This window comes from Cheilinus undulatus, linkage group 1, assembly GCF_018320785.1.
Source record: "Cheilinus undulatus linkage group 1, ASM1832078v1, whole genome shotgun sequence".
NCBI classification, from domain to species: domain Eukaryota; kingdom Metazoa; phylum Chordata; class Actinopteri; order Labriformes; family Labridae; genus Cheilinus; species Cheilinus undulatus.
This window is the reverse complement of record NC_054865.1, coordinates 49,704,511-49,730,109: the sequence shown is the minus strand read 5'-3', so window position 1 is coordinate 49,730,109 and position 25,599 is coordinate 49,704,511. Positions and strand designations below refer to the sequence as shown.

The 25,599-nt window shown below is 40.1% G+C and overlaps 1 protein-coding gene across 1 annotated transcript; it reads right to left on the bottom strand.

Moving 5' to 3' along the window:
* Nucleotides 1-2,741: 2,741 nt before the first annotated feature.
* Nucleotides 2,742-6,918, bottom strand: socs4 (suppressor of cytokine signaling 4). Its single transcript, XM_041793997.1, has 2 exons — nucleotides 6,849-6,918; nucleotides 2,742-3,952 (listed from the first exon to the last, which is right to left on the bottom strand). The coding sequence occupies exon 2, from the start codon at nucleotides 3,930-3,932 to the stop codon at nucleotides 2,742-2,744; it is 1,191 nt and encodes a 396-aa protein (XP_041649931.1). The 5' UTR covers nucleotides 3,933-3,952; nucleotides 6,849-6,918.
* Nucleotides 6,919-25,599: the final 18,681 nt, after the last annotated feature.

Below are 25,599 nucleotides of genomic sequence, written 5' to 3'. Positions count from 1 at the left end.
TCAAAACCCTTGGTTAAATGTGTGTCTGGGGCTAAATTTTTAAAATAATGTAGGTGGAGCCACTGGCCAATAAGCCACACCCACCATAATAATAACATTACCAATCAATCAAATCAATCTTATAATCAAATCAGTTTACCAGTGGGTACTTTTGTGCCAATTTTCATTACTCTAAAAGTGTTTTCAGCCACATAAATTTCCACTTCCTGTTTCATGGCGAATAAAAAATGTTAACACCTTTTTAAATAGACTTTTGACCTTTGAATATGAGTAATGTCAACACCTTAGGATTAACCAGGGCAAGTTTTAGCCTTTGTCTAAGGTTGTAACTAATGGAATTTTTTGTGAGAACCAGGCACTTGTATGACATGGAAAAACAGAAATTTGAGGAACCACTATGATCACAACCTAAGACTGATGAAAACGCTTTTGACCATACACCAAAGATGAAGTAGTTTTGATGAGAGCCCTTAAACTAGTATGTTGTAGTTTTTTTTGTAGATCTCCCCAAGTTGCTACCCTCTGCAAAGCAGATAGAGTTGCCAGACTCTACATCTGTCATTAGGCAAATCCATCTTGAAAAACTCCAATCATTTGTGCCACACCGAACACAGTTCAGACCAATCAGCATCATTTAAGGAAAACGAGGCAGTAGCTATGGGTAGGGTTTAGTTATACTAGCTGTTTACAATGGCTGCCTCCAGTGCAGTGATTAGCTTGGATGTAGCCACAAAAAAGCAGCAGTTTTATCAGAACTTGAACGTGTTTCTGTATGAATAAAAGAATTAAAACAAAACGAAAAGCTTTCATGATGTGAAAGATGTTTTCGCTGTTTTGCCGACCTTCTTCGGTTTGAGTTTGGGAGAGTTACAGGGGTAAGGGTTAGTTGTTGTGTGAGTGGTTGTATACAATGGCTGCTGGTGGAGCGATTAGCTCGGGCTTAGGCCCGCCACACACTAGACGATTTTTTAATCTGAAACGATTTTAAAACTGTGAGAGACCACAGACTTCAGGACAATTTCCAAAGATTTTTCATCTTTAATCCTCTGAACGCACACACTAGACGACTTAGCCAGACTGTCAGATCACTGGAGACCACACACCTGCTGACCTGCCTATGACCTCGCGTGATCACGTGACTTCAGAAAAGCAAAACAAAACACGGATGTCTGTTGATACGTCATGCCGTCTCTCCACAACAGGCTGTTCTGGCGTATGTTACAGGTGCAGCAACAATCATAAAACGGGAAAGACTCAGGACGAAATCCTGGCTGGAATTAAGGTGCAGTTGTGTTTATGGTTGTGAGCAGTGAAAGTACGTATGATTCATCTGGTGACACTCGCTCTCATTGGTTGTTGTGGGTACTCCGTCAGCGGCACTACGACTCTGAATCATAAATATCAAACATGTTTGATATTTACGATTCAGGGTCTGGGAGGCTACGACGCGATTTGGAGCAGTAAATGAATCGGTAGACTACTCAGACAAATAATCGTTTGTGATGAGGCTCCAGTCGGTATGCGACCCCACAATCGTCAGGGTGGGGGTGGGGTCAAATCTTGGCTGAAATCGGGCTTAAAATCCTGTAGTGTGTGGCTGGCCTTAGCCACAGCGGCAGTTTTGTCAGAACTGGACAACATTCCTTTATTGAAACAAGAGAAGAGAGCCACACTGAAGCTTTTTCATGATGGCAAAGATGTGTCCGCTCTTCTCCTGGTCTGCTTCAGTATGGGTTCGCGATCGTTACAGGTGGGGTTTGCCAGTGTATCCAATGACTGCTGCTGCTGTAGCTGTTAGCTCGGATGTGGCTGTAGTTAAGTTTAATCAGAACACATTTTCTTTTAAAACAAGAGCAAAGAGTCACACCAAAGCTTGTCTTGGTTCTCCCTGCCTGCCTTAGCATCAATTAATTCAAGCTCTGCTGTCCGCAACTACAGCATCAGGAGAAGCACATGCACATGTGACCGACAGAACATTCCTTCTGTCACCTTCAGAGAATTGTTTTATGAGTCCTGCCCTTCCCAACTGCTTCCTATGGGAGCTTTCTCACATGAATGTGAAATATACCCATTCTGTAGATGTGAAACAATCTGACATGTCAGGAGCCACATCTGCCCAAGAAGTTTCAGAAATCTATGACAAAGGAGGAAGCTTTATAGTTGAAAACTGTTGGGAGGCACTATTGAGGCTGGAATGGACATGTTGGAAACCCCAAAAATATACAATTTTTCTTGAGACCCAATGATGAAGAGAACGGAAAATGGACGATCCAAGCAATTACAGTAAGGTCGTCCACCTCTTGGTGCTGAAGCCTTAATAAAAAGTATTGACGTGGTGCTGCTTTTGGCTTTCATTCATCAGACTTTTTACTACAGTTTTTTTTCCCAGGCACACAATTGACACTGATCTAGACTGGCAAGAGTTTGACTGCTTCTTTTAGTAATTAAAAACAGGAAGTCACCCAGTATTGGATACCTAGTGCTTGTATTTTTGTTGAAATGGTGTCAAAACAGATATTGATGTCATTTGTACAAGAATCATAACCTCCCATTCACAATGAGGAACAATAATGTTGATACTTCTGAAGTCAGTTGTGGTTGTTAATGTCCTGCAATAATGGCATGACCAGTAGGATGTCAGTGTTCCTAATCAAATGGCTTCATTATGTTTTTGGTAAGTCATTTAGCATATCTTAACCATATTCCATAGCATTCTATAGGAGTTGGCATGTTTCGGACCGTCACACAGCACAGGCGCCATCACACTTGATGTGATACTGTCGGAGGTAGTCCCTGAGCTGAGGGGGCAGTGGCAGGCAGTCTATACCCTGGTAGGTGGTGCAGCTGCAGATCACAGCCCTGGATAGGTGCTGCAGAGTGAAAGGGAAGGTTCTTGGTAGTGGTCTGGAAAGGAGGGGTTCAAAGAAGAGGCATGTAGCCGGGTCGCTGTAGTGTCTAAGAAGTCCTGTAACACTGGAATCCCTGTACATGCACGGGTCACGCACGTCAAAGCTGAAACGCTTGTCGTTCTGCTCTATGCGTGCGTGCAGAGAGCGACTGTAGCGCCGAAAGCTAACAGAGAAGAGGAACTCATCCTGGGCAGAGTCTCTGAGCAGAAATGTCCCTTCTGGTTTACCCTCCAGGAGCTCCTCAGCCTCAAAGCGGTTCAGCACACCCCAGTAACATGAGCTGTTGTTGATCTGCAGCAGATCAGGGACCAGGATGTAGTCCGTGTGGCTGCAGCTGCCCTCTGCTTCACCATGTGGACAAGAGGGGTTCCAGTCCTCCAGGCTGATGCTTCCAGGCTCTGGAGAACAGCAGATGTCCTCCCAGGATAGTGGCGTCTGTGGTGGGGAAGAGGAGGAGGTAGAGATGTTGGGTCTGAGTGGGGTCTCCATGTCTTTGAGGGCGTTTGAATGAGTGGCGTTATTTTTTATAAGGTGCCAACATCGAGCCAGTTCTGATTTCGGAGAAAAGGGACACTTATCCTGCATGAGCTCTGAGACGTGGATCTTGCGTTTGGACCAGAAGAGCACAGAGAAGGGTCTCGATGATCCTGACTGATGGTGATGATGATGATGATGATGGTGATGATGAGAGCGCAGAGGCAAACACTGACCCACGGCATCCTGAAACTTCTGCCGAAGAGAGCGGCGAGACAAGGCCTTCCGACAAACGACGTCAATATCTGCAGACCCAAAAGAATCCCCAAGAGCGCTGCAGCTGCACTTCCTCTCTCTCCGCCGCCTCGGACACGATCCTGACCGCACGCCCAGATCCTCTGATCCCTCTGCCCCCATCCCTTCAGGACTTGACCCGTTACGAGAACTCCGGGAGCGTTTCTTTCCTCGCCAGACATAACTGTCAGCACTCCAGCTGCGGAGGCCAGACTTTGGGCGCGTGTCAGAACCTCGTGGTTTCTTCTCAGACATGACGGCTTCCTCTTCAGACTCTGCAAAGAATTCAAAAACATTTTTCTGTGTCATGATTGGATCACGAAGTCATGTGACAAAACAAGCAAGAAAGAGTAAACATTTTAAGAAGAACATGAAGGAAATGAATGATTCCTGAAAAAGTGCTCTGTTTTCCTTTACTGGTTGTAGACAAAGTTACAAATTAAAGGGATATTTCAGGGTTTTTTTTAAGTGGAGTTGTATGCTTGGTGATAGAAGTGGCATTAGCTGGGGAGCAGGTGGCCTAGTGGTTAAAGGCGCTCCCCATGTACGTGGGTGGCTCGGGTTCGAATCCGGCCTGAGGCCCTTCACTGCATGTCTCTCCCCCACTCTTGACCCTGTTTCCAACTCTATCCTCTGTTCTCCTCTATCTAATAAATGCACAAAAAAATAAATCTAAAAAAAAAGAAAGAAAACAAAACAAAAAAAGTGGCATAGCCTCCTCCAGCAATTTTAGTGAGCAGTTAGCTTTGGCTATGATATGTTTAAGTTTAAGTTTTTTATTCCACAACCCCATTTCCAAAAAAGTTGGGTTACAGTGTAAAATGTAAATAAAAACAGGATGCAATGATTCACAAACCTCATAAATCCATATTTAATTCACAATAAAATATAGATAATATGTCAGATGTTGAATCCGAGACATTTCAGCATTTCTTGAAAAACATTAGCTCATTTTGAATTTGATGGCAGCAACACATCCCAAAAAAGTAGGGGCCATGTTTACCATTGTATAGCATCTCCTCATATAACAACAGTCTGTAAATGTTGGGGAAGTGAGAAGACCAGTTGCTGGAGTTTGGGGAAAGTAATGTTGCCCCATTCTTGTCTGATGTAGGATTCCTCGGTCTTCTTTGCAGGATTTAAATTTTTATGATGCTCCAAATGTTTTATAATTGGTGAAAAGTCTGGAATGCAGGCAGGGCAGTTTACCACCTGGACTCTTCTATTGTGAAGCCAGGCTGTTGTGATGGATGTGGTATTTGGTTTAGCATTGTCTTGCAGATAAAGTAAATGCCTTCCCTGAAAAAGACATTTTCTGGATGGGACCTGTATCTACTTCTCAGCATTGGTGGTGCCTTTCCAGATGTGTAAGCTGCCTACGCCATGGGCACTAATGCAACCCCACAGCAGCAGAGATACAAGCTTTTGAACTGTGCTGATTACAAGCTAGATGGTCCCTCTCCTCCTTAGTCCACAGGACAATGTGTCCTTGGTTTCCAAAAAAGAATTTCAAATTTTTATTTATATGACCACAGAACAGTTTTCAATTTTGCCTCAGTGCATTTTAAATAAGCTTTGACCAGGAAAAACTGTGGCATTTCTGGATCGTGTTCACACTGACTTCTCTTTACATGATAGCTTTAAGTTGCATTTGTGAACGGTATGGCCAATGGTGTTGACAGAAACTGATTTCTAGAAGTGTTCCTGGGTTCATGCACTGATTTCCAGTACAGGGCCATGATTGTTTTCAATGCAGTGTTGCCAAAAGGCTAAAGATCTCAAGCATCCAATTTTGACCTTAGGGCTTGTCCCTTGCTTGAAGAGATTCCTCCAGATTCTCTGAATTGTTTGATGATATTATGTAGTGTAGATGGTGGGATATTAAAAGTTTTCACAATTTGATGTTGAGGAACATTTTTTTTAAATTTCTGAAACAAGATGCAGTTTTTCTACAGATTAGTAAACCTCTGCCCATCTTTACTTCTGAGAGACTCTGCCTCTCTAAAATGCTCCTTTTATACCCAGTCATGTTACTGACCTTGTGCCAATTAATCTAATTAGTTGGAAAATGCTCCTCCAGCTGTTTTCATTAGTACCACTTACTTTTCCAGCCTTTTGTTGCCCTCTCCAAATGTTTTTTAGATGTGTTTCTACCATCAAATTCCAAATGAGCTCATATTTTTCAGTTAATGGTAAAATGTCTCATTGAAAATCATTGCATTCTGTGTTTAATTTACATTTTAAACAGTTCCCCAACTTTTTGGAATCAGGGTTGTATATTCTTCAGCAGTGAGTCTATCAGTTTGTGCTTATGTTCCAAATTTTATCTAAAGTCTGCACAAGTAGTCTCCCTAAGCCAAGGATGAACTGATGAGACTTTGGAGGTCAAAGGTCAATGCCACAGGCGCACAGACACCACCACAGCCTTTCTCCACCTGGACTTTCGTTATCTGGAATCTGGATACCACCTGCTGTTTATTTGACAGATTATCCTTTTGTCATTGTCTTGCGTTGTGTTTGTAGTTTTATTTCGTATGTATATTCATGCTAATATAGAACTATGGGGCGCAGAGGCATATTGTTTCATTACCTCTACATTGGTTCTACATGGTCGCAGTTTTCTGTGACCATGGTTTGCAGCCCTACCATCTGCTCATATGGGACAAGAGCAGCAGGGTTCAAAGAGTTCAGAAAGGCTCTGTTAGCATGAATAGTGTTAGTATTGTTTTTTAGATCAGCCCTAGGGGGAAACACCAGATAAAGACCTTAGAGGTCAGGGTGTTCTATCACTGTGCAGCTCTCCCACTAAAAAATATTTACAGTCTCACCCACAGCATAGCAGGGTTTTTCCCATTTAAGTTAAAAGTTCTTCCTTCATTTGAAAACTTCAGATACAGCCTGCTGATTAAAATTAACCAGATTTGATCAAAATAATAGAAATGGGTGGTTTTGCACTCACCAAGACTTTCAATGCTATGTTCAAAAACAGAAGCCGTTTGCTAATTTGCTTCCACATTTACAGCTAAAATATGAACTTTATACTCAGTCCTGTTTGTGTTGAGTTTGTAGAGTCCACCCTTGGCAAAAGAAGACTATGAAAAGCCAGAGATATAACACAGATCTCTGCTGTTATGGTTAACTTGTAAAGATTAATGGAAGCAGTAGTCTTACCTTTCAGACAGCATCAGAAGCACAGCTCCTCTTCCATACTACCACCGATTCTCTGTACAGTAGCCCACATGTGTGACCGTCCTGCAGCCTCTGCAGCTCTAACAGACGGCAGACTGCTCTGCTTCCTTTATAATTATGATGCCAAATCCCCGAGGGGGCAGCAGCTTCCTCTCCACCAGGGCCAGTCCTGAATGAAGAGGAGGTGGAGTGGGGTTGAGCCGATAGATAGAGGGGAGGAGGAGGGGGGTAGTTTCAGGTTAATGGCAGTGAGACTTCCTCTTCTCTCTTTTATTTTACACATTCATTGACGGATCTTGTCTGAGAAAAAAAAATAACAGATACTCAGAGCAGGCTGAGAGTGCTTCTTCATTCACAAAGTGAATTATTTCTGCTGGTAATTCTATTTCTGCATGCTGATTTGATTTAATTTCATCAGAGGGCCATAGTTTAACTTCAAGCATCAGAGCACATTTCATGGGAGGCTTTAATTTTGTTAAAATCTGTCTGTAGAGGAAGCAAAAGTAAAGACAGATCCAAGCCAGGGTGGTACAAGCAGCCTGTGTAGAATTAAAGATCACTACACTTTCATTCTCTGTCTACAGCTGGCAACACAACCAACATTTTAAAGCACAATTCTGGGCCTAATCTGCCCCACTCCAACTCTTCTGATCAGCTGGAGGTGATTTATCATTTTTCCCTTTAGTAGCCAAAAAGGCTACTAAAGGGATTGGACCTTGCCTGATCTAAAATCATAAATCTACAATCTACAATTCCAGATAGGGCTGCTTCCAATGGGATACCCTCAACAGCCAATGAGAGCACCCAGATCTGGAAGTGTCACCAACCAAATGTTGCTTACAAGATTATTGTTTCATTCGAGCTTGCCCCACACTAGATGATTTTAAATTTGATTTTTGAGCCATTTTTCCTTCCCCAGTGACTGAGGGTGTGTGGCTAAATTCAAGGCTTATTTGTCCATCCATAAATGCAGGAATTCCTAAATGTTGCCATGTTAAACATTGGCCTCCAATAGGGATACCATCTCACAGTATTTTTGAAATTTATTGTACACCTTTTAGGCAAAAATGAAAAATGAAATAACTTTTCCATAGACATCTATCCAATTTCTATACCTCTTATCCCATTTGGGGTCGCAGGGGTAGGAGCGTATCCCAGCTGTCATTGGGTGAGAAGGGTACACCCTGGACTGGGCACCAGTCAATCACAGGGCTGACAAGTAGAGACAGACAAGCAGGCACTCTCACACCTACGGCCGATTTAGAGCCACCAGTTAACCCAATGAGCATGTCTTTGGTGGTGGGAGGAAGCTGGAGTACCACGCATGCAGGGGCAGAACATGCAAACTCAGCACAGAAAGGCCCGGACTGGAAAGTGAACCAGGAACCTTCTTCCCGTGAGGCAACAGTGCTAACCTCTGCAACGCCATGCAGCCCCTCCTTAGACATATTTCCATTTATTTTCTTTGAATAAATAATATGTTAATTGTCATTCATGTCTCTCAGTGTCTTTTAGAGACAGTCCTGTAAGTTTTGCTTGATTTTATTGAGGGATAGCCCCTTGAGATGCAGTATCTATCAAGGGGGTCGTAACGCCTACATAGAAAAACCCACACAGTACTTAACAGACATAATTACACAAATACTGACAGATATGGACATTTTTTTCATGTTTTCTTCTGTTTTTAGAAATTCTAAGCTTTAGAGAGAGGCGTGTAGGTGTGTAGCTATTTTTCAGCCATGCAGGAACTTTCTGATTTGTAGGTGACACCAGGTGTGCAACTATAGACAATGCTGGGATTGCAACTGTGATAACAGCCCATCAGATGAAAAGAAAACAAATTATATAGATTGTAGAAATTTAAATTCTTGTTTGAACTGCATTCAAAATGCTTGATTTTGAAATGGAAAGCTATCTGGAATATATACAGTGCATTTTCTTCCTCATTAATCTGCACTGAGTAACCCATCGTTAAAAGTGAAAACAAAATTTTAGAAATTTTTGCAAATTGATTAATAAGAAAAGAGTGAAATATCACATTTAGAAAAGTATTCAGACCTTTACAAAGTCACTTGATTTCTAGCTCAGGTTCCTCCCATTTCTCTGGATATTTATTGAGACGTTTCAACACCTTGATTGGATGCAAATCAACTGATCGGACATGATTTTGAAAGGCACACACCTCTCTATAAAAGGCCTCACAGCTGACAATGCAGATCAGAGCAAAAACCAAACCATGGGGTCAAAGGATCTGCCTGCAGAGCTCAGAGACAGGATTGTTGCAAGGTACAGATTTGGGGAAAACCAAAAACTTCTGCTGCACTGAAGGTTCCCAGGAGCACCATGGCCTCCAGAATTCTCAAATGGAAGAAGTTTGGCACAACCAGAACTTTTCCAAAAGCTGGTCACCTGGGAAAACTGAGTGATCGGAGGAGAAGGGCCTTAGCTGATCAAGACCCTGACGGTCCCCCTGACTGAGCTCCAGACATCCTGTGTGGAGACGAGACAAAGTTCCAAAGTTCATGTGTAAAAACACGTGATAGCCTGCTTGGAGTTTGCAGAAAATCCATGTGATTGACAAGTGGGCTTCCATATGCCAGTTTGTGGAAAGAGACCATGCACTTGTCCAGGCTTAAGATGGAGGCTACTTTACTTCCTGTCTGCTGCTTGAAAAAAAAAAACTTCTACTTTTGCATGAATATTTCACTACTTTCAGCACATAAAAGTGGCTCGAGAATTAAGAATATTTTTTATTTTCACACTTTTAATGCTCTGCATAGTTGTAAACAGCTGAAAACTTGGCCTTTTTGATAGCATTTCTCTATGCAGTAATTGCTTCTTTCCCCATGGGAAGTTCTCCACTGCTGTGTGATGTTATCTGCAAAGAAAAAAGAACAGTTTTTGATATGCAGTTGTTAAATATATCTTAAATTTTAGATCATATAGAATGTTTTATTATTCTTTTCCCTCAATCTGCAAGTTTCCTTGACCCCTTTCACCTTCTGTTGACCTTGCAGAGGTCATGACCCCACTTTTAACAGTTCTCTAGTGTGTGCATTTGGAGGATTTAGATGTTATGAAACTACCCTCATGTCTGTTGTCTCCTATGTCTTCTAATGAGTTTACATGTGAAAATCAGGTTTTGTGTAGCCAGCCTAATTAAGAGTTCAGCCCAGCTTTACTTATTGATTGAATAACCTCAGAGTTTCCCAGTTTAAACTTCCAGAAAGTGCTGCTGAAAGGACTCATCTGTCAAAGGTGATGTCATGCTCGCCGTGCAGGGCTGAAGCAAGCTACTGGCTTTGGATGACATTTTGGGAGATGATCAATAATTCATGAAACAAATAGGCTACATCTATCAGACAAATAATATTACTCCCTCTGGGTGTGTGTTCAGCTCTAACAGATAAAAGAAAGTCATCAATAAATGCCTGATGTCTCAGATAATGTAGTGACACTCAACTTCCTCTTAACTGAATATTTAATGTTCCTCACATTATCACACAAGCTGGAAGGATGATAATGTTCAGACAGCCTGATCAGTTTATCCTAAATAAATACAGTGGAGAGGATTTGATGACTAAGGAAATGATGTATGCAGCTAAAGATGTGGTAGTTGATTTAAAAGCATTCTGGGATCTCCCTGAATACCAAATGCTTCTGAACAAAAAAACTTGTGAAGTACGCTGTGCCTACATTTGTACAGACATCTTCCTGTGTTCCTACAAAGTGTGTCAGTAGGGTGTGGTGCAGAGTTTTGAACAGGAAGTTTGTCCAGCAGCGTCTGAAATCCAGTCAGCCCATTAACCTGCTGCAGCTAGGACTCGGCCAGGGGCTCGTATCAGTCCATATTACTGAGGCATCGATCCCAGGAGCAGCACGGCCTACAGGAGCAGTTATGAATAATTGATGCTGCTCTGATTGCATGGAGACTCTGCTCTGCTTTTATTTTTATATGAACAACTGACTCTTACAGCTTTTATTGACATTTACACAGCCAGGAGCAGTCAAACTAGAAAGTACATGTGTTAAAGTTTCAAAAGAGAGTACAGGAGGAGACCTGTGTGAAGGTGATTGTTTCTGCATGGTAGACATAATCAAGTAACCTTGCAAAGCAGATGGATACGCCTGTTTCCTTATTTTTTCACTGATGATCCATCTTGCAAAGCTCCCATCTGAACTGTTTGGGCCCGGTTAGAAAGTGACAGGACCAATCAGCGACGAGGGGCAGTACTTTCGGGTGCAACAGAATTGTGACAAGCAGCAGCAAGAGCTGGTGCAGTTATGGAGGAAGACATTAGCGTGGATGCTGCTAAAGCGCCAGTTTTATCAGAACTTGACGACATTTCTTCGTTAAAAGAAGAACAAAGAACAGCAGTGAGTTGTTTTCAAAAACGACAAAAGTTGAGTACTTACATGACTATAGTCGCCATGTTTCACATTGTTTCTCAGTAGCTGCGCACGCGCAGCACGATAGCGGCTACGTCACATGTTTTGTTGCTCTGATTGGCCTGTAGAGATGTGACAGACAGAACGTTCACCCAATCACACTCCGAGTTTTTTTCAAAGCCTCTGCCTGTTCTCAAACGTTTCCTATTGAAGCTTTCCCAGAATATTTGTGAAACAAATCCATCTGGTGTGTCAGGTTAATAATCAGGGGATTCAACTTAAAAACTTCAGCTGGATTACTGCCTTAAAAATATGAGTAAACTGAACTTCAAGATAAGCATTATTTCAACTCAGGAAGGTATTTTTGACAAAAAAAACCTCTTTAATGTGAAAGGAAAATAAAGATTTCTACAAAGATATGTCAATTTAGCAAAAAAAAAAATGTAATGTTAGATAAGTGACAGCATAAATATTCACCCCCTTTATAGTGAATGACCTAATTCAGCAAATGGTGCTAGTAGTCTCACAGTTAGTAAAATGGGGATCACCTGTGAACCACCAGTGAATATGTCTCAAGTGACTGTAGCATAAATACACCTGTGTCTGGAAGGTCAGTATTCCTGGCTACCACTACACCGTGCAGACAAAGGAACACTTCGAGCAACTCAGAGAAAAGGTTATTGAAAGTGTAAGTCAGGGGATGGATATAAACAAATTCCATGACAATGAACATCCCCCCAAAGTTCAGTTAAATCCATCATCAAGAAATGGAAGGAACATGGCACATGTGTAAATCTGCCTATATCAGGATGTCCTCACAAACTCAGTGACCGTGCAATAAGGACACTTGTGAGAGGCCACCAAGACGCCTATGACTACTCTGAAGAGGTTACAAGCTTCAGCAGCTGAGATGGGAGAGTCCATGCATACAACAACTGTTGCCCAGGTTCTTCACCAGTGAAAGCTTTATGTGAGAGTGGCAAAGAGAAAGCCACTGTTGAAGGAAACTCAGATTAAATCTGGACTAGACTTTGCCAGCTCTTTGGTCTGATGAGACCAAAATGGTGGTCATCAGACAAGATACTATGTTTGGTAGAAACCAAACACTGCACATCACAACAGTCACACCATCCCCACTGTGCAGCATGGTGTTGCAGCATCATGCTGTTGGAATGCTTCTAGGCAATTGGCCCTGGTGGAAGGGTTGTAAAGGTGGAGGTTAAAATTAAAATGCAAAATATAGGAAAATCCTGGAGGACAGTCTTATTCAGTCTGCATGAAAACTTCAGCTTGGAAGAAGATTTGTTTTCCAGTAAGACAATGACCCAAAGCATACAGTGAAAGCTACACAGAAATGATTTAAAGACAACAACATGAATGTAATGTAGTGCCGAGTCAAAGCTCATGTTGCTTGACATGAAAGGGCTTTTCACGCCTGATCCCTGCACAACCTGACAGAGCTTGAGCAGTTTTGCAAAGAGAAATGGAGTGAAACTGCAGTGTCCAGATGTGCAGGCCTGATTCAGACCTATCCTCACAGACTCAGTGCTGTGATTGCAGCCCATGGTGCTTTTACTAAATACTGACCTGAAGGGGGTGAATATTTATGAAGTCACTTATTTTACATTACACATTTTTGTAACTATTTTTGTCCAAAAAACAAATTACATTGGTCTAGATTGATTTATAAAATGAATAAAAGTGTAAAACAGCCAAGGGGGTGAATACCTTTTAAAGGCACTATACTTTAAGTGCATACAGTCAAACTTCTTAATTCATCACTATTTTCCACTTTACTTCTAGTTAATTTAATCTACAACATAAATGACTTATATTCAATCCATTTTGTGTTTTCTTCTTCCAAAGATCAGACAGTTGTCTGTTGTGTGCTTTTATGATCATGAGAACTATGGAAATGGTAAATTGAATCAGCAGGGAGTCTCTGGCTCCGCTGGTCTCAGTTGTTTCCATTGATCTTTATCTGAAGACTCTGTCCTGCATGTGCTGCTCCTCTCACTTTAGATACAACAGGGTTCTGTTACATTGCTATTACAGAGACAGTGGACCTTTTTTGTCTAATCTGCAATCTGAACTGTAGGAAATTTGCCTAAAAGTGGGGACAATGTTGAGCTTTTCTTCTGGAATCATATGTCAAGGGGGTGGAATTTATCGTAGACTTTTCGAGCGGCTATTTGAGAGTGGGACAGTGGAAAGAGTCAAAAACAGAGATGACAGAACAAAGAGTGGCCCAGGGAAACGGAGCCACAAATCAGACTTGAACCTGGGCCACCTGTGTACACTTCAGTTTTTAGCGTCTTTTCTCTTTCTTTCTTTTTTGTAAATCTGTTATTAAAACAGGCCGACTAAAACAGTGTATTAAACCCTCTATTGTCAAGATTAGCAGATGCTCACTTTGTCCACTAGGGGACACTAGGCAATGAGTAATGCCAAGCAGAAGGTCATTATCATGAGATCATTATCTTCATGAAATCACTTCCTGTTTTACCTGTTCACTTTCCCCACTGCAAGCCAAGAGACGATGGACAGATCAATACAATTATGAGCAATCTGTGCATTTTGGCATAAAACGCCATAAACAATTTTGAAACTTGATTATTCCAGTCGAAATCACCTTTGGATGCATTGATAAATTTATTCTGTTAGCTGGATAGCAGCCACAGGGAAATAGCTCTGTCCAGTTAAAAGTATCTTTCTGAACCCTGGTGAGTTTACAACTTTGTTAGCCTATTGTTTGATGGCTATTATGAAGGAAATGGACAACATCGTCTGTTAAGTTCCAAACTATTGATAATAACGTCAAATGAAGTTGGTAGATGTTTCTCCAGTTTGCCTGTACATTTTGGTGCGCTCTATGTAATGTTTTAGGGATTGTAAATGCAAAAAGTTAGCGCGCTATGCTAATAGCTAGCACACCATACTAATAATTAAGATTTGGTGTAAATAGGCTACATAGCACAAAATGCTAATGGCTAGCTTGGAATGCTAATCGCTTTCGCCTGATGCTTATCCACAGTGCCTATGTTGAATTATATAACTTGTCACTTTATGTTGAAGCTAACAAATGCTAATCAGGAGGCTAATTGCTAATTCTGATCAGTGAAACAGCACTGACAGTGCAGTGAAGCCTTAAAGGGCATTTCACCTACTTTGGTCGTATGAATACACTGTTTTGGTATGATAAGCTCACATTAAGGTTTTTAAGTGCAATTAAGATGTGGTTCTGATGAGTTATTCTGCAACAGTTGTAACTGTGAAGCTGTTTTGTTGCAATTAATGCAATGGTTTAAAAAGATGACTGTTCTAAAATAATAAATACTTAATTTCATTTGTTTAAAATACCTTGACTTATGGTGATTCATGCTCAGTAATTATTGTTTCGTTGTTGAAAAGTGGTTATTAAAATTCTTAGCAATATATTTCATAGTATTTGGTATAGTATTTATTTTGTGCTTCCTTGTTTTATGGTTATACTCAAGAAGACACAGTGATCAGAGAACAGCAGTTAATGAGGTTAAGATCAGAAACGAAACCAAGTAACTTAATGCTCTGCACTCTTTATGTTGTTTTTTAATCAGAACAGAGATTTTTTTTTTTTTATGCCGAGCCTTGCTAAGCGAGACTGAGGATGGCCAAGGACATGGTATGGCCAGCTGTGTAACTTGTCCCACAGGACGTTGGAATTGCTTAATTTACTCGTTTGGATCCACATTTCAGTTGGGAGACCAGCTCAAAGGGGCTATTTCTTTATTTCCTTTTATTTTTAAAGGAGCTCTGTTTTGTTAACTCTGCTCTGACCACATTGTTATCAGTGTTTATTTATGCTGAAATGGCATTAAATTAGTCAACTATTCAAACAAACATCAACTCCTTTGAGTCATTTAAGGTGCTTACTGCTTTCAAACCTAGAGGATGTCAAGTGTCTCATCAGCCCAGTCAGGTTAGGAGCAGAGGTGCTACATAAACATTATTTTGCTACATTTAAGATTGTAGTATTAGGCAGGATTGAAGTATCCACATTAGACAGGTCATCATCATGCTCTTATGGCTAAAGCCCACCTTGTGTTGCTTCTACACCACAGCTCCTCATGGGAGGTACTGTGGTTGAGTTGAATGTTTTTATAATTTTGTGTAAAATTTCATCACTTATTTTCTAAGGCTTAGCTAAAAAAACTCACTGCTTTTATTCCCAGTGATACTCCACTTAACATACTCCTTCTCTCTCACTTCAACTTAAGTTGAGGTTTTTGAGTACTTCTCCCTCACATAAAGGCGGCTCATGTTTGTGTGTATCATCTGTTTTGTATCCATTAAGATTCAGAAAGGCTCAAGGATTTATCTTCCTCAGACATGTGAGCCGCTGTATCGACTTTCCTCTGGGGAGATTTATTTCTGCCTGCAGCCGCTCTGCTTCCTGCAAGCAAGGTGCACCAGGAGAGGTTTCTCCTGTCTGTCATGTCAGAGAGAAACCGGAGCCGGGGCGGCCACTGGAGTCACACAACATAGACTCACAAAGATGATCTAAATATTCACATGAATGCACTCACGTACGTCCAGGATGGTAAGATATATTTTTACTTTTCTTGCAACCATAATAGGATGAACAAAAATCCCCCACAAGAGCTTTAAAAACAGTCAGACCAATGGAAAAGACTTTGGGCTTTTTACCACCTTGACTGATCAGGAATCATTCATTATCAGCCAGTTTTCATTATTAATGATATGTGATTGATAGATTGAAATGTAGTTACTGATCGCCAAAACTGATCACCTGGTTAATACTAAGGGGTCTGTGGCAGAGAAATAACCTTACAAAGAAAATAAATCAAGATCCATCTTGCAAAGCTCCAATCTGAAACAACTGTGCCCAGTCTGAGAATGTAATTGACCAATCAGCGTAAGCTGAAGAGAACGAGGCAGTAGCTGTGTGCTAAGTTTAGGTGTACCTGAAGCTGAAAGCAATGGCTGCTGCTGGTGTGGCGGTCAGCTCAGATGTACCTATAGTATTTCAGCAGTTTTATCAGTAGTGGACCATATTTGTTTATTAGATCAGGAGCAAAGAAAACAAGAGCTGCAGAAAGTCAACACTAAGAGCTGCAGTCAGATCTCTCTGCACTGCTGAGTTTGTATGCTGTCAGTCAGTCCATATCAGACTGACGTGTGTTTTTCAAATTAAAAGCCCAATCAGTTTGTTTCTGTGGTGAGACTGTGGTGAGATTTATTTATTTTTATTCTTTATTTTTATTTCTATTATTTGTTAGTCTTATTGTTTTTTCAAATTAATCAGATTTATTTCATTATACATTGATTATTTGTGGAATTATTCAATATGCAAATTTATATTTTGTGTAAATATTTAATGCATTTTTATTTTTTAAACTGCTTTGGCAGTAACTGAACTGTTCATGCCAATAAAGCAAATTGAAATTGATCTGACTACCCGTCATCACACAATCCTTTAATTTGTAAATATTAATCGGTTCTATAGGAACTTAAATAGTTGCTTTGTTCTTTTTTCTCTGCATCTGTGCTAAACTTTCCTGTCATCCATGTAAATAATTAAAAGAAAAAAGAATATGAGAAATATTAACTTACATCTTCATCTCATTTTCTGCATCCCTTTCAACAGTTTCCTGCAGGCAACATAATTTCACACCTGTATATATCAGTTAAACACCAGTTGCTAGTGTAAAATAGATCTATTTACAAAAGCTGAATTTGTAAAACCTTCCTCTGTGCAGGTAAGACAAACAACTGGTAAAATAAAAAAAGCCCTGGTATATATTGATGTGTATTAGTTATAACAACCAACCAACACCAGCTGTCCTGGTCCAAATCCAGCCTGTGGCTCCCCACTTTTTCTTTTCCTGATGTCCGACCCTATCCACTGTCCTGTCTCAAGAATGGCGTAAAATCCCAAAAATTGAAATTTGGGGAGTTCCTTTTTCCCATAGAGCTAGGTAGTTTTGGATGGCTTTTCCCCTTAATAAATGAAAATATCTTTAAAAACTTCATCATCTATTTAATATTTAATCTATTTTTGTCTATCTTTGATCAAAATGTGTTTGATCTGAAAGATTTAAGTGACTGAAAAAAAATAGAAATCAGGAAGGGAACAAATACATTTTCACAGCCCTGTTCATCCACAAACTGCCTTGGAGAACTGCAGCATCTTTCCTTACTTTGCATTTATTTGTTGAGACAGCTGGGCGTGAGTCATCTCTGTGTCACACTCGTTTAGCACATCACATAAAGATGCTCTTGGAGGAAGTCACAACAGAGGATCTGAATCAATAATAAGAGGATGGAACTATTGACAGATAACAATCATTACTTCTTATTAGTACAGAATGCCACTGACTCAGAAAATACATAAGAAAGTTGCAATCAAGTTACACCTCATTAGTATCACGCCATTCATAGTACTGAAAATGATCTCAGATCAGCTTCATTTTTATTTTGATAACTAAAGGGTGATTCTGATTAAGAATTTTAAACAACTTTTACTTACTTTTACTTACCTCAGCACAATCTCAATCAATGAGGATATTTCAGCTGAGTCACAGTGATGGTTGTGGCTGTTCATGCTCTTGAACTCGGAGTCATGATTTTAATAGTTTCTGTGTTGAATCTTAGCATTCACACCAGAGCTGAATTCTGGTCCGTTTTCCCAAATAGTCTGGTTCTTTTGGAGTGGTGTGAAAGCTCATCCAGACCAAACAAGCGGTCTCTGGTCTGCTTAAAAGCAGGGGTCTCGGTTTGCTTCCAAACAAACCCTGGTGTGGTTCATGAGAAGTGTGAAAGCAAAGCAGACAACGGACCAGAGTTAATTTAAAACGAACTGAACAGCTCTGGAGTGGATGCGACTTTAGCTCAGCATCCTGAATAATGACTGTTTTCTTTATCCTTAACTGTATATGATCCTCCATATACAGTGATTTTTTTTCCTTTTTGTGTGCCAATTTGTTTGCACGGTTATGTAAAACCCCAATTCCAAAAAAGCTTGGGCGCCATATCAAACGTAAATTCAAACAGAATGCAATGATTTGCAAATCTCATAAACTTACTGTATATTTTATTCACTTTAGAACAAAACGAAATATAAGATGTTGAAAATGAGGCATTTTTACATGTTTTGAAAAGTATAAGCTCATTTGGAATTTGATGGTAGAAACGCATCTCACAAAAGTAGAGACGGGGCAATGAAAAGCTGGAATGTAAGTGATACTAATGGAAAAACAGCTGGAGGAGCATTTTGCAACTAATTAGATTAATTGGCAGCAGGTCAGTAACATTGCTGGGTATAAAAGGAGTATTTTAGAGAGACAGAGTCCCTCAGAAGTAAAGATTGATCTGCAAAAGAATGGTCTAAAAGTCATGGAACAATTTGAATTTTCCACCATTTACAGTCCATGATATCTAAAGATTCAGGGAATCTGGAGAAACTGAAGAGCCCCTCAGGCAGCACTCCATTAAAAACAGGCACTATTCTGTTCTGGAAATCACTGCATGGGCTCAAGAACATTTCCAGAAATCAGTGTCTATCAACACAGTTGGCCCTGCCATCCACACATGCAAGTTAAAGCTGTATCATGCAAAGAAGAAGCCATATATGAACACAACCTAGAAACACTGCCTACTTCTCTGAGCCAGAGCTCATTTAAAATGGACTGAGGCAAAATGGAAAACTGTTCTGTGGTCGCATGAATCAAAACTTGGAATTCTTTTTGGAAACCATGGAAGCCATATCCTGCAGACTAAAGAAGGGGACTATTCAAGTTGCGTACAGTTAAAAAGTCTACATCTCTGATGGGGTTGCAGTTGCTTACATATCTGGAAAAGGACTATCAATGCTGTAAAGTAGATAGAGGCCTTAGAGCAACATATGCCCCCATCTAGACAACATCTCTTTCATGGAAGACAGTGCTAAACCTGACTATTTCAGCAAGACAGTGCTAAACCACATCCATCACAACAGCATGGCTTCACTATAGGAGAGTCCAGGTGCTGAACTGGCCTGCCACTGGTCCAGGCCTTTAACGAAAAACCCAGCAAACAAGACCCAAGTCTGCTGAGCAGCAAAAATCCTACATCAGACGAGAATGGGACATGATTCTTTTCCCCAAACTCCAGCAACTGGTCTCCTCGCTTCCCAGACATTTACAGACTGAAGAGGTAACAGTGGTAACTAAGGCCCTGTCCCTACTTTTTGAGATGTGTTGCTACCATCAAATTCAGACTGAGCTAATATTTTTAATGAAATCTCACTTTCAACATTGGATATGTTGTTTATCTTGTATTGTGAACCCATATTTTTTGGAATGAGGGTTGTTTAATGGAAAAGTGAAGTCCCATCATCTCCTCCAGTAGACTGACCTAATTATGTGTGACAAAGTTAAAATGTAAGACTGTATTGATCTGAGAGAGGAAGCTGTTTTTCCTCTGAACCCTCCAGGGATTTAAGGCCGAAAATGAAGGTCAGACAAGAAACAGACTACATCCGGGATTCATCACTGATGCTTCTTAAAAACATGTTTAGCTTTAGAATAGATAATCAATTTTTATGATCTACCTGAAATCTTCTCAATATGACACCTTAAAGAGATTCTGCTAAGGTGTTTATATACTCACAAATATGCTGTTATCTACAAACTAAATTCCAAAAAAGCTGGGGCACTCTAACATGTAAAGATAAACAGAATGCAATGTTTTTTAAATCTCTTAAACCCATATTTAATTCACAATAGAACAAAAACAACATATCAGATGTTGAAAGTGAGACTTTTAACCATTTCATGAAAAATGTTAGTTCATTTTGAATTTGATGGCAGCAGAATAGAGTCTCCTAAAACACGTTGCACATGAGCTGTTTTAGAGAGAAATATGGAACCTAAGCCTGTGAACCTAAATGATCCGGAGAGATTTGCCTCCATGCTGGAGATGTCACAGAGGGGATCAAAAGACAGTTATCTATTAGTTATTAATCTAGCACATTTTATTGCTAATAAGAGTCAAATTGTACATTTTATCCAGAAACCATTTCACTTTGACACAGATGTTTTTTTCTGTAATTTCTTTTTATCAAAAAGCCACATTATATTGACCATGACTGATTTAATACATCAGTAAAAGGGTAAATAATCCAAAGGTTCTGTAGATGCTCACTGTTTGTGACATATCCGTTCTTCTGTCACTAATACGACATTTGGAGTTATTGAAGCCATTTAACCACAATAATCCACCAATTCATTGTTTCAGTTTATCCATAGAGATTTACCTGAAGATCATTTGCATATGACGATATTTTGGGGTTTTTAGGGGGCTTGGGCTTTGCCGTTGAGGCAGGGGTTATTTACAGGGGCTTTATTGGATTGTCAAAGTCTATTTTGATGCCGTTATGTTCACACCTTGCCTCTTATTTACATTTGAATTCCTTGCTTAGTCTTAAAAAACTGACCTCAAATTTAATACATACCTACCTCCTTTAAACCTTACAAAGCAGATGGATTCACCCATTTCCATGTTTCTCACTGGTGAATCCAGGTGAACTGGGCCCTGTTGGAAAGTGACAGGACCAATCAGCGACGAGGGGCAGTACTTTCGGGCGTGGTAGAGTCGTGACGTAAACAAGCAGCAGCAAGAGGCCGGTGCAATTATGGTGGAAGCTGCAAAAGAGCCAGTTTTATCAGAGCTTGAAAACATTTCTTTGTTGAAAGAAGAACAAAGAACAGCAGTAAGTTGTTTTCTCTTCAAATACAAAAAAAGTCGTGTACTGACATGTCTACAGTCACCATGGTTCGCGTTATGCAGCTCTCTACGGAGTTTACTCGTCGGTAGTGGTGCACCTCAGTAGTGGCTACGTCACGTTTTGTTGCTCTGATTGGCCCGTAAAGATGTGACAGACAGAACATTCATCCAGTCACCCTCCAGGTTTGTTTTTTATTGAAGGCTCTGCCCTTTCCCAAGCGCTTTCTTTGGGAGTATTACCAGGTCTGGCGTGTCAGGTTAAAATACCTTTGCCTAAGGTAAAACCACCTGTGAAAGAGGCCAGCCTGGCTTCTTAAACTGTATTTTGCACATTTAACAGCCATGACAATATAACTAACAACATTGCTTTGCTGATGATTTATTTGGATTTTTTATTTAAATTAAGTGCAAATCAAAATTTGGCTCCAATCAAGTGCAGAATTAACATCTCGGTCTCAGATATGAAGTTAGCCAATCCTCTTCTTTAAAGCATCTCTGTGAGACGATGGGCCTCTTCTTCTACCACATCTTCCTAAACTGAATTTTCTTGAACTGTTTCATCACTTTTAACTGTAATATGAATGTTGTATTTGTCAAGTTGCAGTGTGAGGTTTGAAAGACTATAAACACAAATAAATATCTGTTCAAGGTAGAAAGTTTCATTGGATAAAACCATGCTGTTAGTTTTGAAAATGATTACATCTATCTTTTTTTTTTTGAACTTTTCACACAGAAATTTAGCTTTTTTTAATTTAATTGACATTAATTTGGAGAAACTAGCTTGCACTTTGACAGTAAAGAAGTATTTTTATATGTTTTTTTGTTAAAAAAAATAATAACCATAATAACCAGGACTGCTTTATAAAAACAATAAAAGGGTAAAACAAAAAAATTTGAGAGAGTGATTTAAGGTGATGTAGTTATTTTTTTTTCTGCTTCTGTTAGATACACCAAAGCATCTCAAAGCATGAGGGATGTCCTGCCAAGACAGAAAACAGAGAGAATTTCTGTGAAAAATCACTGAAACTGAGTCAAACAGCATGATAGAGAGGCTCTAACAGCTTTTTCCCAGCATTCCCTTTATTAGACAGTGACAGACTGACCATCAGAGTCTCCTGCAGCCTCTCTGTCTCTCTGCAGCTTATCGGCCCGCTCACATCCTGCCTGTCTGCTGCTCTCTAATGCACAGAGGAGAGAGAGAGAGAGAGAGAGGAGGGATCATTTGAAAACGATTGTATGTCTCTTACTGGTCATGTTAACATTGAAAAACCCCACCGAAAATCAATAACAGAGAGGAGAAATTCCAGTAACTGTGAGTCTGTGCACACAGCTTGTCTTACAGAGGAAGTGTGTGACCCTGTGACACACACACGTTAGCATACAGAGCCATCAAACCTGGTCCATGCAGAGCTGCTTTTCCACTAAATGTACCAGGAAGTTTTTAGCTCTAGGAGGCCCATTATTGTCTGCATTTCCACTGGGGTCGAAAGTAAAAATATGCAAACCAGGCATCCTAATATTGTGAAGTTAAAAGAACACAAAGTAACTCAACATATCAGATCATTTATTAATACAGTTCAATGTCAAGGATCTAATATTAAGCGGAAGAAATGTAATTGTCAGATCTCCTTTGGCAAAACTGTATTTGTAGTTTTACTTTTGTTATTTTTTTATTTACACCTTTTTAAGCAATATTTGGCTCTTTTTTTTAACATTTTATAAAGTCTGCTGATTTTGGCTTGTGTTTTTGTCTTTCTTTATGCTTCTTGGAGTTTGAATGCTTTGAAGATCTTGTTGAATTCTTAGTCTTGAAGCATGTTGAGTTCACTGAATGAAATGTGCTGTATCAGTAACTTTTCTGTTGCTGTGTTTGAGAGGAATAAACCAGCTGTTCAGATATTTAAGGGGGCACATGGCACTTACCTGAAGCTGAAGCCACGAGCAGCTTATCCCCATTAAATCCATTATCAGTGTTGTAACACAGCAGTAGGTGTTTATTATCTCCCATCTGTTCGCTGGAGGTCTGCTGCTCTCAGCAGGCTGCAGATAGAAACTGAAGTGGATCAGATGAAACATGAGCAGATAGTTATTCATATCCTTATGGTTGGCTCTGGAAGTCCTTAGGCTTATGACCCAGAGGGACCTTTTTACAGTAGAAGTGGCAAAATACTCACTGCCTTTGTGCATCAGTGCATACCACACAATAAGCTAAAAAAGAGAAGTAATCACAAAAACCATTGCATGCAGGGAGCTGGGCCTGCAGAAACTGTATTTAGATGAGTCAAACAGCAGATGGCAGCAGAAAGACATGACTCAAAAACATGGCTGATACGCTATCTGCATACAGATTTACTATTTTTACTCATTTTATTAGAAAATGCAACTATTTCAAATTATTTTCCCTGTGCAGATGAGAGAATGCTTCAAACTGCTAGAAATGGATTCTCAAACACTCCTTTCTTTATGTGTTTCACAAAGTTAATGGGCTGTTTTTCTGGATGTTTTTAATTCATGTAAGATTTTATAGGCATCCTAGGAAGTTCTTAGAAAATCAAATGCACATTGATGTTGGGCTGAGAAATATATCAAATTGTTAATATATATAATCGCAGGAGGTGCTGCTAACAGAAATATGCCTTTGACTGTGAGATAACCTATTAAAGCATCCATTCATCGATGCATCCATTCATCCATCCATCCATCATCCATCCATCCATCCGTCCGTCCATACATCGATGCATCCATCCATCATCCATCCATCCATCCATCTGTCCGTCCAAACGTCCATCCATCCATCCATCTATCCACCCATCCATCCAATCGTCCTCCGTCCATCCATTTATTCATCCAAATGTCCATTTATCTCTCATCCATCCGTCCATCCATTTATCTGTCCAAACGTCCAGCCGTCCATTTATCTCTCCATCCATCCTTACATCCGTCCATCCGTCCATCCATCCAACCATCCATCCATCAATCCATCCATCCATCCATTCATCCATCCATCCATCCATCTGTCCATCCATTCATCCATCCATCCGTCCATCTGTCCATCCAACCAACCACCCACTCGCCCATGAATGAATGAATGAATCAATCAATCAATCAATCAATCAATCAATCGATGAATCAACCAACCAACCAACCAACCAACCAACCAGTCCGTCAGTCAGTCAGTCAGTCAGTCAGTCAGTCAGTCAGTCAATCAAACACTTGGTGTCTAATTGCTTGTGTTAGTATGTTGGGACACCTCTTTAATTCAGTAACCCAGGTAAAAACAACAAAGTTCATTTGTTGAACCTCATTTTGCTTTAGAATCACAGACACCAGCACCAGTTAAACTGATGTACACATAAACAGAGAAGCAGTCTGGAGGCTTGTAGAGATAAAGTACCTGGTGCCTTCTGCTTGCTGTTTGTGGATGTGAAAGGAAACAACCAAAGTTATCACACAAAGCACCCAGACTGCCACATAATGAAAAGATTCAAAGAAGTATAAAAGAAAACCAACAACAGAAACAACTCCAGAGCAGTTTTAGAGCAGACGCTTTTCTTCAGTACATCTGAAACTTTCATGTTTTTGGAAGCATCAGTTAAAAAGATTGTGTCACATATTTGTATTTAATCTCTGCTGGAGCAAAAAACAGAAATGGAAATTTTAAATGAGTCTTAGGCCTTGTGTACACTTTGCATTAACCTCGGTGCTGGGTAATTGCAAACCCTGTACTCAATTGCCTTCACATCTCCCATGTGCCATGCCTAAATTCCCATGAGCCATGCCAGAGACCACCTCTTCTTAGATCACCTTAAGTGTCTTTTACCCTTCAAAAACTTGTGTGAAATTTGACTTGAGACTGCAAAGAATTTGCTGTGAAATATGTTTGCCCTGTGTTGACCTGGTCAGCGAGTGATTACCTGCCTTTCCTCTCCTGGTGCATGATGGGATTGACTTTTACTCCCTATGTGTGAAAGGTAGACTAATGAATGAATGATTCAAAGTGACATATTTATCCCAACACCATCCATCTTCATATGAGGTGAATTATTTCACAGATTGAAGGTGACACATCACTTATGTGTTGTTTGCTCATTTTTCAGGATGAATGCATCTGCTTCACTTTGAGTTAAAGAGCAGAAAACATGATGAAACTGAAAGAAACGGCTCGGTGATGAGTAGGTGTGAGGTGTGAGGGAGGAGAGACTGCAGAGTATTCCCACACAGACACGAAGAGAATCATAAATCTTGAAAATGTACCTTTTCTCTTCCTTCTCTGCACCTAAAAAGGATAACAGCTCTTATGAGCTCTTTAAATCAACATAGTTTCCCTTCTTTTTTTCAGTTTAGTTGGGATAATTTGCTGAATAATGTATGTGTAAACAGTTGGAGGCTGTTTTTGAAAGCTGTTTGCCTCCATAACATCTGATGTCTGCTTCATCCACAATGAACTACATATTTAAAGCTGTTTTGTTTTGCTGTGCACAGACAGAACTGCAGATACATCCTTGAGCTGCATAATGACCATACTAATGTTTCCACACTTGCTCTCTACTCCATAAAAGTGACCGTATAAAGCATTCAC